The sequence below is a fragment of the Dermacentor andersoni genome, chromosome 2 (genome assembly GCF_023375885.2).
Source record: "Dermacentor andersoni chromosome 2, qqDerAnde1_hic_scaffold, whole genome shotgun sequence".
Classification (NCBI taxonomy): domain Eukaryota; kingdom Metazoa; phylum Arthropoda; class Arachnida; order Ixodida; family Ixodidae; genus Dermacentor; species Dermacentor andersoni.
The window spans coordinates 236494562-236508404 of NC_092815.1; the positions used below are offsets into that span (position 1 = coordinate 236494562).

The window sequence follows — 13843 nt, forward strand, 5'->3', positions numbered from 1 at the left end:
CCTGAGAGCATGATGGCATAACCGGGCAAGCAATTTCAAACATTACTGGAAAGTGGTCACTGCTGGCGACACAGTCCAATGCTGTCAAAGATGAACTATTTAGATACGAACTTACAGAACTTAAATCAAAGGCTGACCGGGACTTATCCAAAACAAATGCAGGTATTCTAGTATCGAAACAAGTCAGACCAAACCAACGAGAGTTTGCCATATTGGTCAGTTCCAAAACCCGAACACGTGTGATGGGAATTGAAATCTTCACCAAGAATTTTGTCCTTACACCATGAGGTCACAGCGGAGCCCAACATCGAGTGTCCTGTACGCCCGCAGGAAAGCATAAGTTTAAGAGAGAAAGGTAGGTAACCTCGTGAGGCTATATCTCAGGCGAAAATTTCACTTTCAGGAAGCATATGCTTATAAGAAATCTTCGCCTTGATGCTAATTCTATTAATGACAAAGAATGCCAAACGTCCGCCTTTCGATGGACGGTCCGATGGAAGATAGAAGGTTATTGTTTGTCAGGTAGTTATTGCTCGCACGATTTCCCTCGCTAGAGAGCGCGCGAACTGACTGTGCTGTGCTAACTGTTCTAATGCGACAGCATTCTTGAGTGCTTCACGCACTTTTTGGTGGCTATCTATCTATCTATCTATCTATCTAACCATTTTCCCGCCTACCTGGGTCACTGGGTAGTTCATTGTCGGATGAGTAGCACATCGGGCTGCTGTTCTTAGGTAAGATGGTTTGAGGCCAAACATCGGACCAACTTGGGTCACTGAGAATGTGACAATGTGTTCATACGGGCCATTCTTCAACGAAGCCCTCTCACGCCGACATGGGTCACTGTAGATGCGAGAGTGGATAGGCACCGTTGTTCGAAGGAACTCTTTCATGCCAACTTGGAGCACTGGGTATGTGCCACTCGGTCCGTGCTGGTCTTCAACGAACACCTCTTTGATGGCAACTTGGGTGACTGGGTTTGTGCGAGTAGATGTGTGCCACTGTTTGAGCGCATTTGACGCCAACTTGCATGTGTCACTGGGAATGTGCCCCTCTACAATAATAAAAAAAAAGCATCCCTTAAGTTTCTCCGATGCTGAGCAGAATCGAACCCACGTCACAAGGGTTCCTCCAGGACAACGACCCGATGCATTAGCAGCCTGTGCCACGACTGCAATAAGTATGTGCCACTTTTCAATGAGCCTCTCGCCAACTTGGAACGCTGAGTATGTGCCACTGAATGTGCGGCAACCGAGCGAACCATTCTCAGCATTGGCAGGCAACGGTGTGCTGCGCTTCTTGTCTCCCAGACCATGCACGGACTCCTCCGCAGTGCGACTAGGTGGCGCACGTGTGCAGAAAAAAAAACGCAATATAGGAGCCCGGTCGCCACACGACGCGTTTCTTAGCCAGTGCGCCATGTAATTCGGAGGCCACGTGCAAGCCTCGAAGCAGCGGCACCTGATGGCGTCGAATGCGCTTAAGGAAGCGCGAAAGACGAGTCCCGCTGCAGTACACGCCTCATACATAATTCGTTTTGACAGTGGCAATAAGTTGTGTCGCGCAATACCGATTTAATGGTAACTCGTTACCGTTGACAGTAATCATATGATTGGTTCCGCCGCCTTCTTTTTTTTGTTCGATAGATGTCGGGATGGTTAGTGGCTAATTGAAGTCGACGAAAGGGTACGAAATATTATTGCCGTTATCACGCCGAACCGCATTGTGTAATTAACGTCACGCAATTCAGTCTGCACAGCACTTGCAACATCACAGCGCTTGACGGACACGGTGTTGGCAGACTTGAACTGGCAGACCTGTCTCGTTTATTCAGATGACGTCGTTGTGTTTGTCCCAAAATTATATGGTGACCTCAGAACATGGCCTCCAAGATTTGCGCGAGCCGGCTGGTTTCGCTCCGGCCGTCCCATTCGCCGCGCTCCCCAGCAAAAAAAGTGTAAACATACGTCCTCACTTGCGGAAGAAAGCGCGCGCAAGGCGGCGCGCTTAAAAACGTGGTGGTGGTGGTGAAAAATTTTTATTGATGAGAAGGCCAAAAGTAAAAACAAATTAAAAAATTAAAAAGCAGCGTTGTGGGCGGCCTTCAGGCTGCCGGTTGTGGCGTCCAGGCCATGCCTAGTCGCGACGTCCTCCGCCGAGTTCACCAGCCGGAGTTGGATATCCGGCTCGGTGCTGGACAAAGCAGCCTCCCACTGCTGCGGATTGCTTAGGCGCCAAGAGGCAGGGGGCAAGTGTGCCGGACAGGAGAATAGGACGTGAACGTAATCGGCGCGGGAGCCGTCACATAAGCGGCAAGCCGGCGAGTGCGTCCCGGGGTGGAAGAGGGCAAGACGTGCGGGAGTAAGATAGGTATGGGCCTGATGGTGGCGCCATAAGTGTTAGTGGGGCTGGGAAAGGGATTGGTGCGGAGGGGGGAAGGTGAGACGAGAGAGGCGATTGTGCTGCGTGATATCGCGGTACGTAAGGAGCGCGTCGCGCGTATCCATTCCCGGCGGGGACGGGCTTGCTCGGTCAGTCGAATCTCGAGCGATGGAATTGGCCGCCTCGTTACCAGGATGGGCCGCGTGAGCGGGCACCCAGATGATTTGGATGGGGCGAGAGGGAACGGTATCGGAACGCAAGATTCCGATGGACGGGTGGCACACCCGGCGTACAACCGCGTAGTTGTAGACCGCAGGTTTGGAGTCGCTGAAGATGTACTTCGCGGAGGTTTGCGTGATGGCAAGGGCAATAGCTGCCTCCTCCGCCTCGACAGAGGTAGAAGTGTAGACTGAGGCAGTAAGAGTGGGTCGGAGAGAATTGTCAGTGACGGCAAGGGCATGTGCTGGGCAGCGGCGGTACGGGGCAGCATCTACGTAAGCCACGGCGGCCTGCCGTTCGTACTGACGCCAGAGCGCGGAGGCTCGCGCTACTCTACGGGAGGGGTGGTGTTCGGGATGCATATTTTTAGGGAGGGGATTAACGGTTAGGAGGGGGAAGACATGGGAAGGGATGGGCAGTGATGTAGGAAGAGGAATAAGAGGGGAGAGATTAAGGGTGGAGGAAGGAGATTCTTGGTTGGGGAAGGAAGAATAAGTGCGCGACCCGGGCGGGTGCGGGAGAGACGGAGGAGCTGGGCCGTGCGATGGGCCTCCGTCAGCACCGTCAGGGAGTTGTGGACGCCCATCGACAGTAACCGAGCCGTCGACGTAGATGTGGGAAGGGACAGGGCTGACTTATATGCGTGGCGAATGAGGCTATTGACTTTGTCTTCCTCGGTACGAGAAAGGTAGAGATACGGAAGAGAATAAATGAAGCGGCTGAGAACAAAGGCCTGGACCAGGCGGCGGAGGTCGTGTTCGCGCATGCCGTGGTGGCGGTTTGCAATGCGGCGTATGAGGCGGACAGTGTGGTGTACAGTGTTTGTGAGTCCAGTGATGAGGGTGGTGTGCTTGCCATTGGACTGAAGAAAGAGTCCGAGGATGCGGAGGGTAGAGACGAGAAGAATGGGTGTGCCGTCAAGGCAGACGGTGAGTGGAGAAGGCGACAGGGGGGCCATCCGCCCAGGCCGAAGGAGCAAAAGCTCCGATTTGGTCTGGGAGCAGCCCAACCCGATGGCCCGGGCGTGAGCTGCTACCGCGTCCACACCTGCCTGTAGAGCGGTCTCCATGTCGCCAAAATTGCCGGTGGTCACCCAGAGGGTGATGTCATCGGCGTAGAAAGCATGAGACAGAGCTGGGATAGCTCGTAAAGCACGTGCCAGCGGGAAGAGGGTGATGTTGAACAGAAGAGGGGACAAGACAGAGCCTTGGGGGGTACCCTTGTTGCCAAAGGAGAAGGAAGGAGAAGAAAGTGGGCCGTATGAGATTTCGGCTGTGCGGTGGGCGAGGAACGCAGTGACGTAAGCATGGACACGGGGTCCGACATGGAGGGAGGAGAGAGCGTCCAGGATGGCGGTGTGGTGTACATTGTCGAATGCTTTAGTAAGGTCCAGCGCCAGGATAGCTCGAGTGCGTTTGTGGTGGGAGGGGTGTAGGACATCCTCGGAAAGTTGGAGCATGACATCCTGGGTGGACAGCTGGTGCGCCGCGTGCCGAAGGCCACATCACTGCGCGTTCGCGGTCGTGGAGGGCGGTGGGCAGGCGAGAGTTCTCGCCCTCTCTCGAGATGCCTTGAGAGCCCGCGAGAATAGTTCTCTCCTGGGGTACGTCACACAGAAAGAGTGACGTCATGTCACATGACCCTTACGCGCACGTCGGTGGTTGTAGTTTACGGCTGGTTGGCAAAACATTTCAGTGTTCCTTGTGTAGTAGGTCCGCGCGAGCGCAACTTCACGCCGGTGTCGCTTCGTTTTGCGGGCGTCCATCTACCATGTCTAGCATGGTGGTTACTTGTTGCCAAGCGCGCGGCGAAAGGCAGCGGCGTCGGTTTCTTTTTTTTTTCGTTTTCCGAAAGGAAACACTCGTCGCAAAGTATGGGTGCAAGCTGTGCGCCAAGAAAAATTGCAGCCCTCAGACAGCAGCAGGATTTGCGGCCTACATTTCATCACTGGTAAGTGGGATTCGCTTGTTACGTAGAGCTTTTAGGCACGCTACTGTTACATTCGTCCAACTGTTACATTGCCTGCATTTATATTTTATCAACTCAGGTGCTCCGTCTCCATTCCCGAACCACACGGACTGGGCACCTAGCATTATTGCCTTCAAGAGGGCTAACCGCGAAGCTGAAGAAAAGAAATGCGACAGATTCGAACAGACGTTCAAGCGAAAACGTTGGTAGGGTAAGTGATGGTTGCGAAGTCGTACAGTTGCGGCGCGCTGCAGGCCAGCGATGCTCACATTTCGCGTGCCCTCTGCTGAAGTATGCAGTCGGCTATCACTCAGCCTAAAGGAATGCATTCTCTCCCGCTACTTAAAATAACGTCGTCTTTTTTCCCATTTATGAAATCTGGAGCGTGTTATTAGCGGGACCTATGAGACATCGAAAGACTGGCGCCATCTAATATTCGTTATATGTGCGGCTCCTCGCAGGCAGGACGTTGTGTGGTGTTTGTAACATCCCCCAGTCCCGCAACTGCATACATATCGTTTGCTGCGGTGGTCAAGCGATCTAGATGTCTCTGTGATGAGCGTGGCAACGTGACAGTTTATGATGTCGTAATGACGCGCAAGAATTCGACATTACAGCGCTGGCAAAAGTGTTTCCTGTCAATGATAGATCGTTAGGTACGCCGTATTCGCAATGGTTCAGCCTCCGTTACCGCCAAAGGTTATCCATCGATTCAGCTCACTGATGCAATATCTGCAGCTTCTAACCACGGCTCAGTGGTCCACACAGGATGCGTTGTAGCAGCCTGTGCTGCTTATCCCAGCCGAGACAACGCGAACGCCGAAGCAGGCAAGTTCATTGCTTTCTATTCAGCAATGCTGGCCATAGTTTTCAGTAAATGAGGACAAGCCACACTGAGTCAGTCAAATTGGTTCAATTTTGTGCTTTTCTCATTTTGGGCAAATGCTTATACTGCTCCTGCATAACGAAGAAAATTATGGCATACGTTTTTGTCATCGGATGCATATCGTGAGAACAAAACAGAAATAGACGAGAGCATATAGCAGTAGTTGTTTACATTAGTTATGTGTAGCCATGGCAAATGTCACGCAGACCGAACATGACTGCGTTTTGCCTTCTATGTGTGTGATGCGTGTGGTTTGACTTCACAGGTGCAGCTTTTCGCAGATAAGGGAAGTGTCGCTCAGGTTATCTGCGAGTCACTAGAGAATGCTGCAGCATTTCTGCTGGGGGACACATATTGCATTTCATCAGCAACGTCCACTTACTCTAGTAGAAGCAGTCGAGTGCCGTAGGCATGCTGGAATGAGTTCACTCAATTTTCCTGCATTTAATTGAGATTTTTGCCTTGAACACTTGCCCAGCTTTCACACATGGCAATTTGTTGCCTCGGGTCCTGATGACAAGCGAGACAGCTCTGTTTTTAGCTTGTGTGCCTGTCTAATTTTTAACGTGTGATGCAATGTTTGTACTGCTGCTGCACAGCGCAGCTTCTTGCAGCTCGTTTGAACTTATTGCATCACTATTATTTTTGGCAGAATCCAATGGAGATGCCGTCGCATCAACGTTGTGGTTGGGAGACGTGGAACCGGATCCAACTGGTAAGCCATATATTATTTTCCATCGAAGCCTTAAGCTATGTGTAGCCATGACAAATGTCACGCAGACCTGACAGGACTGCTCTATGCCTTCTATGTTTGTGACGCGTGTGGTTTGGCTTCACAGATGCAGCTTTTCGCAGATCTGGGAAGCGCCACTCAGATTATCTGCGATTCACTAGAGAATGCTGCAGCGTTTCTGCTGGGGAAGACATACTGCATTTCCGCAGCAACGTGCACTTACTCTAGTAGAAGCAGTCGAGTGCTGTAGGCATGCTGGAAGGTGTTAACTCAGTGTTCCTGCGTTTAACTGAGATTTTTGCCTTGAGCACTGGTCTTGCTTTCACATGACTTTCTAGCCTCAGGTGCAAATCCAGACAGCTCCATATAGAAAATTGTTATCTGTAGGTTTCACTAGGGCAACAAATGTCCTACTGCAAGTCTTGTCACTTGTAAAATTTGTGTGCTTATTTCAGTTTTAGGACACCTGACATTGTGCTTATGACGCTGCTGGATAACACAGCTTATTGGAGCTGAATGAAGTATCAATTAATTTACTGCTCTGTTTGTTCATCAGATGGAGAGGACGAGATGGAACCAGACAGCATTGGTAAGCAGTAGTTGCTTTACATTAGATGACTTTGCTGTGTGCATGACAAACGCCACGCAGGCCTGACATAACTGCTCTTTGCATTCTATATGTATATTATTTGGGTGATTGTACTGCACAAGAGCTTGTTTTGGCAGATCAGCTATATGTCACCCGATATTATTTAATTTGTACTCGGCGAAGGTGTACGCTTTCTGCAATGAAGACATAGCATTATTGCAGCAAAATCAGAGTACTGTACTAAAAGTAAGCGAGTGCAACTCCCCTACGTTTAACTTGGTTTTTCCTCACAATTGAAATGACTATGCATGCTTGCCCTTCATACTGGCATCTTTTACATCCGTCATTCTCCCACTATGTTTTAGTGGAATTCAGTGTGCACTTTCCGTCCTTGCAATTACGTTAACACTTTGTGCTTGTGTGCTGCTGGTTGCACCCTGGTGCCACATTACACCTGAAATGCATGATTCCAGTAAAGTATGGTTACAAATAGCTTGAGTTGCATCACAGCAACATTGAAATGCTTGGCCACTTGTTAGCAACTGGGTTATCCTTCTCAGCGGTATAACCAAGTTTCGTTTGGCTATTTAAATTGTCGTTTCAATTCATAGCCTTCAAAAATAAGCATCAATAAGCATCGCAACTTTTCGATTCAAGGCTTGTGCGCTGCAAATTTTGAGACATATGTTTCGATGCGACTGCAAGCACTCCCTACCCTTTCTCAAATGGCGTACAGGCTCAATAAACGCTGGTTGGTAGAAAGCATGTTGCTCAGGTTTCAAGAAAGTGTGTCTCAGAGCCTTTTTAAATTACTGGAGTTAACACTATAGTGTGTTGCTGACTTGTAGTGAGCTCTGATGTCACGCTCAGTCATTGTGTAGATACCGAAAATGTGAATTTCTTGTACGATTATTGGTTTGATAACCTTTCTGTGCTTGTAGCATATATACAGCGCGTTTGTTACCCCTTTGCATGTCTGGAATATCATGCATTGTTATAGGACATTTGCAACTATGAAGGAAAGTAAAAAAAACCGAATCACTGTACAGTTTTATTTCAGGCAGAACATTTGCAGTGAAACACAATTAAGTGTCTCGTTGGTTTCGGCACATATAACACAGAGCATACGCAATGCCAACACTGGTAAAATGTCAGTTGCACATACAGTTACATACGTTTCTGCGTAAATACTAGGCAATACTTTGGTAAAATCTTTCCAGCGTGCCTTTGCAAAGTGCAAGTGATTCCAAAACACGGTGTGATGCTTATTCCTAAATCATTGCCATCTCAGCCAAAGTTCTGATTACAATCTTTTCTATGAATGCGTAATAGCTAACGTCACTGCATGTACAGCACTTTTATTTATTTATTTATTTATTGTACCTTCAAGGCCCGAAGACGTTATAGAAGAGAGTGGAACGAAATACAGAGCATGTGCAAATAACAGGGTAAGTGCGGATTAACAAAAGCATTCTTCAATAGTAGTTCTAAAAGCAGATGTATCGGTTATGTTAAGAAATTAGGCCGGCAGATGATTCCATTCATTGGTAGCTTTAGGAATAAATGAATAAAAATATAGGTTCGTGCGACAGTGTGGAATGCTCAATTTGTGCCGATGGTCAGTACGAGATGATACATACGCAGGTTCGGACAAAAGTTCACTTTTTAATTCCGGATTGTAATAATCTTGTGCATGTGCACAATATTGTGCATGTTTTTGCATGTTTGTGCATGTTTGTGATTGTGCATGTTTTCAACTTTGCTCAATAACTAATAACAGCCAATATTGCTGCTTCTCATCACTGCACAAGACCATATATAAGGTAGTTAAACTCCTAAGAAAAGCTTGATATCACTGCATAAGACACAACACACAAGATCGCTGTTGTCACTGTGAACAAGATCAGTTTTCACAATCCTACTTCTCACTGTGTTCTTGATCACACACAACTGCACAGGTCACATTGATGTCAAATGCCCCTATGCAAATAACATAGCCAACAAAATCATTTGAGACGTCCACTTGAAAAAAATGTTGCACACATCTGCATGGCACAGTCACGCATTAAGCACTGCACTAACCATGCTAACCAAGCAGCTTGCGCCACTTTATTTCTCAAAACTGTTTCTAATCAGCAACATAGAGCATATTGACAGTCTCCAGTGGCTACTGATTCCCAACTTCTTTTTTCAGGCCATGAGGCATCATGTGACTAGCCAGAGAGCATGCAATGGTTACAAGCGCAGTTGCCTGCACCATAACACCACATGGGTGGATTTTCAAGTAACCTGCAGACTCGCATGCAAAAGAAATACCTGGAGAAATGTCGAGCATATAATGCACTGCAGGAGCGATATTCAATCATGCGAAATGAGCTTCGAGACCTTCAAGCAAAAAGAAGTTCAGAAGCGAATGGTGCTGCTTTTGCATGGGGATATGCTGCCATAGCCGAGCACCCTGAAAAGGTTGCATAGTACACAGGCCTGCCAAATAAGGAGACATTCGCACGGGTTGTGTCTGTATATAGAACTGCTTGCCCTTCTGTGGAAACGATGAGCTACGAAGACCGCGTTTTGCTCTTGCTGACGAGGCTATGCCTTGATATTCACCTGTGCTTTCTGGCGGACCTCTTTAAGATAAGTAAAAATAATGTGTCAACATTATTTGAAAGTGCCCTCACAACACTTGTGAGTGAGCTAAAAGGGCTCGTTGTGTGGCCAGACGATGTGGCATTTCGCGCGTGACAACCGAAAATATTTCAATGTAAGAGGTTTCGTCACGTACGAGTAATTATTGACAGCACAGAGATTCGCCTTGAAAGGGCAAGTGCCTCAACGACACAGAACACAACCTGGACCCAGTACAAGAACTCCAACACTGTAAAGGTGCTGGTGGGTATCACACCTAATAGCATAATTTCGTATGTTTGGGAGTGCTGGGGCAGGAAAATTAGTGATAAGCATCAAAACTTTGATTAAAGAAACTAGCGTTTTATTGGGCGAACTTGTGCCCTCAAAAGCAGGCTGCACTCAAAGAACGATAGCGGCGAATACACTCGGCGATCATCGAAAATCTGATGAGCGAGTCAAGCGCGTCGGCTTTTATACATCAGTCGTCGAATGTTCCAGTGTAATCGCTGGGACCCGCGTGCCTTCCACAAAGTTCTACATTATTCGCGTCGCGCACACATGCAATCAGATTACACAAGTTCCGGTCACAGACAGTGGATGGAACCATCGATAACATTCCAGAAACTTCCCACACATGCAAGCGCGTCCTGCGCTGTGCGATAACATTTGTTAGGCGGTGAAACGTGAAGCCCGATAAAGACAAGTACACGTATCAATACCTCCCTCTTAGAAAGCATCGACCCGATGCTGCAAGCAAACGAAATAAAGAAAGCACTCGTAGCAAAGAAACAACAAAATAAGGAAATTCGGCAGCGTCCGTAAAAGGGTTTTAGAGGCACCACGTGGACGACTTCAGATCGTGCGCGGCGCCGCTGTGACTGCGAAATGCCATCTCGCACTATCTCATAGTCCAGTGCGCCAATACGTCGGATGACCTTGTAGGGTCCGAAATAACATCGCAATAGTTTCTCACTGAGTCCTCGTCCGCGTATCGGGGTCCAAACCCAAACACGGTCGCCGGGCTGGTACTCGGCGAAGCGTCGTTGGTGGTTGTAGTGTCGGCTGTAGGTACGCCGCTGGTTCTTGATCCGTAGGCGGGCGAGCTGTCCGGCTTCTTCGGCGCGCTGGAGATAGGCAGCGAAGTCAAGATTATCTTCGTCAGTGACGTGCGGCAGCATGGCGTTGAGCATCGTCGTCGAGTTTCTTCCGTAAACCAGCTTAAACGGCGTGATCTGTGTTGTTTCTTGGACCGCCGTGTAGTAAGCGAATGCAGGTGACCACAGTTCACCGCCTAACAAATGTTATCGCACAGCGCAGGACGCGCCTGCATGTATGGCAAGTTTCTGGAATGTTATCGATGGTTCCATCCGCTGTCTCTGACCGAACATTGTGTGATCAGATCGCATGTGTGCGCGACGCGAATAATGTAGAACTTTGTGGAATGCGCGCTGGTGCCAGCGATTACTCTGGAACATTCGACGACGGATGTATAAAAGCCGACGCGCTTGACCCGCTGATCAGATTTTCGACGATCGCCGGCTGTGCTCGCGGTTTTCGTTGAGCATTGAGTGTAGCCTGTTTTTCTGGGCACAGGTTCGCCCAATAAAGTTTGTTTTGCCATTCACAGTTTTCTTGCTGTGTTGTCACTACCGCGTGACATCTGGTGGAGGTGCGGGGTAGTGACAGTTGAGGACACAGCAAGAAAACTGTGCATGGCAAAACAAACTTTATTGGGCGAACCTGTGCCCAGAAAAACAGGCTGCACTCAATGCTCAACGAAAACGGCGAACACAGTCGGCAATCATCGAAAATTTGATCAGCGGGTCAAGCGCGTCGGCTTTTATAGATCACTCGTCGAATGTTCCAGAGTAACCGCTGGGATCCGCGTGTCTTCCACAAAGTTCTGCACTATTCGCCTCGCGCACACATGCAATCAGATTACACAACGTTCGGTCACAGAGAGCGGATGGAACCATCGATAACATTCCAGAAACTTCCGATACATGCAGGCGCGTACTGCGCTGTGCGATAACATTTGTTAGGCGGTGAACCGTGGTCGCCTGATAAAGATAGGTAAGTACACGTGTCAATATGAAATGGTGTCAAAATGTAGCAAAACATTTATCCGTGTAAATGAGCAACATTGGTCCTCCCTGAGACGATTCAATACGTGCGGTTGAGCCCCTTAAACAACGGCGACTGTGAACCAGATACATATATATTAGATTATTATACCCGATTCTCACTTTTCTTTACCTTCATCATAGTTAAACTTTGGGCGTTTCATGTAGTATCGTTAGAGAAAACTATTCGCACACAAGAGCTCATTGATAGGCCATGTAGTTTCTTGCGAAAATGTGGGTGCCATCGCCGACACTGCACGCAGTTGAGCCATGCGTTTGTTTCTGTTGCTGTACTGTGTGCACCGTGTCTTGTTTACCGTTTCATACAGAGGTAAACAGTGCATCTTTGGAACTAATAAATGTGTCTGCATAACACATACAGACCCAGCTATCTACGCAGCGAATGCGATTGGCAGCCTTCGGGAACGGTGACTACGTACAGCGCTGTGCGAAGAGTATTTCATTTCAAATCGCTATCCACTTGAAAAACACAACAGGAAAGTTTCAGGCTGCCGTATTTTGGGACGTTGTTTCTGTCATTCTGTTGTGCTGTCGTCTGTAGTTCTGTTGTCTGTAGTGTGACGTCCTGTAGTCGAAAGTTCTGTAGTTCCTGATCAATATTTAATTAAATATTGACAGAGACCTCTTTAAGGATATGTAAATTTATTAGTATTTATTAGTAATTGTTAGTAGTATTAGGACCTGAGGATCCCGAGCCCAGCATCTTACCACTGCTCCACGCCGAACTTTTTTTCTTCTTTTGCATGGAATTATCAGTAGTGTCAAACCAATACAATTACATTACATATGAGCATACATGAGAAACAAATTCACACATAGTATGCAGTACAATGACAGTTCAAAATTCTGGCAAACAAACACAAGCGTCCAGACGCGAAATTCATTCAGGTACGGGATCATATGTAGCCACCATACTACGGACTTGAACAGTCTCTTCTCGGAAGATAGACCTTGTCGAGCGAGGTGGCTCGGCATGTCTGGCGATCATTCGACTTCTCCAAAATGAATAAAGTCCTTATAACATGAACAAATCGTATGGTGTATTGCTGGCTGTCTTTTTGAAAGGAAGGAACCGGATACCATAATATGTTAGAGGAAAGTCTTTTTTGATAGTTCTTTGTAAAATGTCCCAAAAATGAAATGCGTCGCGACAAAGTATAAAGCAATGTTCTATTGTCTCAGGTTGATCGCAATGTCTACAATTTGTACTCCAGGGTACATACCGTCCTTTTTCCTGAAGCCACGTTTTAACTGGCAGTGTGGAGGTGTGCAGCTTAAAGAAAAACGTTTTCGCTGCTGGCTCAATGCGCATTCTACGGACATGGAAAAGAACATCTTGACCAAATAGATACAGATACGGCTTTCGGTACAGAGGTTCAGGGAAAAGGTTATCTATAAGTGCTACATTTAGCGACGTGCGATTACCTGTAAACAAATATTCAAGGGTGAATCTGGCTTTTAAGAATGAAATAGTGTCGACAAGTTCCTTTAGGAAGCCCCATAACGGCACTTCTTGAGCAAAGTTTGTCGTGACAAAAAGAAAACGGAGGTGGGACGCAAGACGTGCTCGATTAACTGCGAGAAGGAATGAATGACGGACACTTTTAAGGTAAAATAAGCGCATGACCAATTGTCGCACGAACAAATGCACAAGCCCCAGGCCTCCCTTTTCAAGCGGGAGAAAAAGGTTGTCCCTTCTCTTGGCTTCCCATGATGAATGCCAAATAAAACATGCAAGTATTCTATGAAATGCTTGGACATGGACACGTGAGCAGTGCAAGACCTGCAGAACATGAAGAAGCTTAGAAGCGAGAAATGTATTGCATGCCTTAGCTCTTGCAAAAGTGGAGAGATCACGTTCCTGCCATGTTGTCACCTTTCGACGGATAGTGGTTATCGCGGACGTCCAATGAGGTCCACTATTACGGAAGTTATCGAGAGGCACACCAAGATATCGCAACGGAGACTGACACCAATGAATATTCGCGAATACAGAGGGAGTGAGCGCCCACATGCCTAGCCAAAAGCCTCTGCTTTCGTCAAAATTTACAATAGCTCCTGCAGACTCACAGAAACGCAGGGTAGCGTTTATTGCCTTGGTAGTGCTTTGCTTATCGACGCAAAAGAAGGCAATGTCATCTGCATAAGCTAGTATTTTAATTTCCTCATCGGCATACCTGTATCCTTTAATGCTCGAGTCGCAAAGCACGCTTAAGCAAAGCGGTTCTATGTATATGGCGAAGAGTAAAGGCGAGAGCGGACAACCCTGATGAACGGATGACTGTACCTGT

General features: G+C 47.8%; 1 protein-coding gene across 1 annotated transcript; it reads right to left on the reverse strand.

Moving 5' to 3' along the window:
* Positions 1 to 12567: 12567 nt before the first annotated feature.
* On the reverse strand, positions 12568 to 13566 carry LOC126539923 (uncharacterized). Its single transcript, XM_050186748.2, has one exon. The coding sequence runs from the start codon at positions 13564 to 13566 to the stop codon at positions 12568 to 12570; it is 999 nt and encodes a 332-aa protein (XP_050042705.1).
* Between the last annotated feature and the right edge of the window lie 277 nt (positions 13567 to 13843).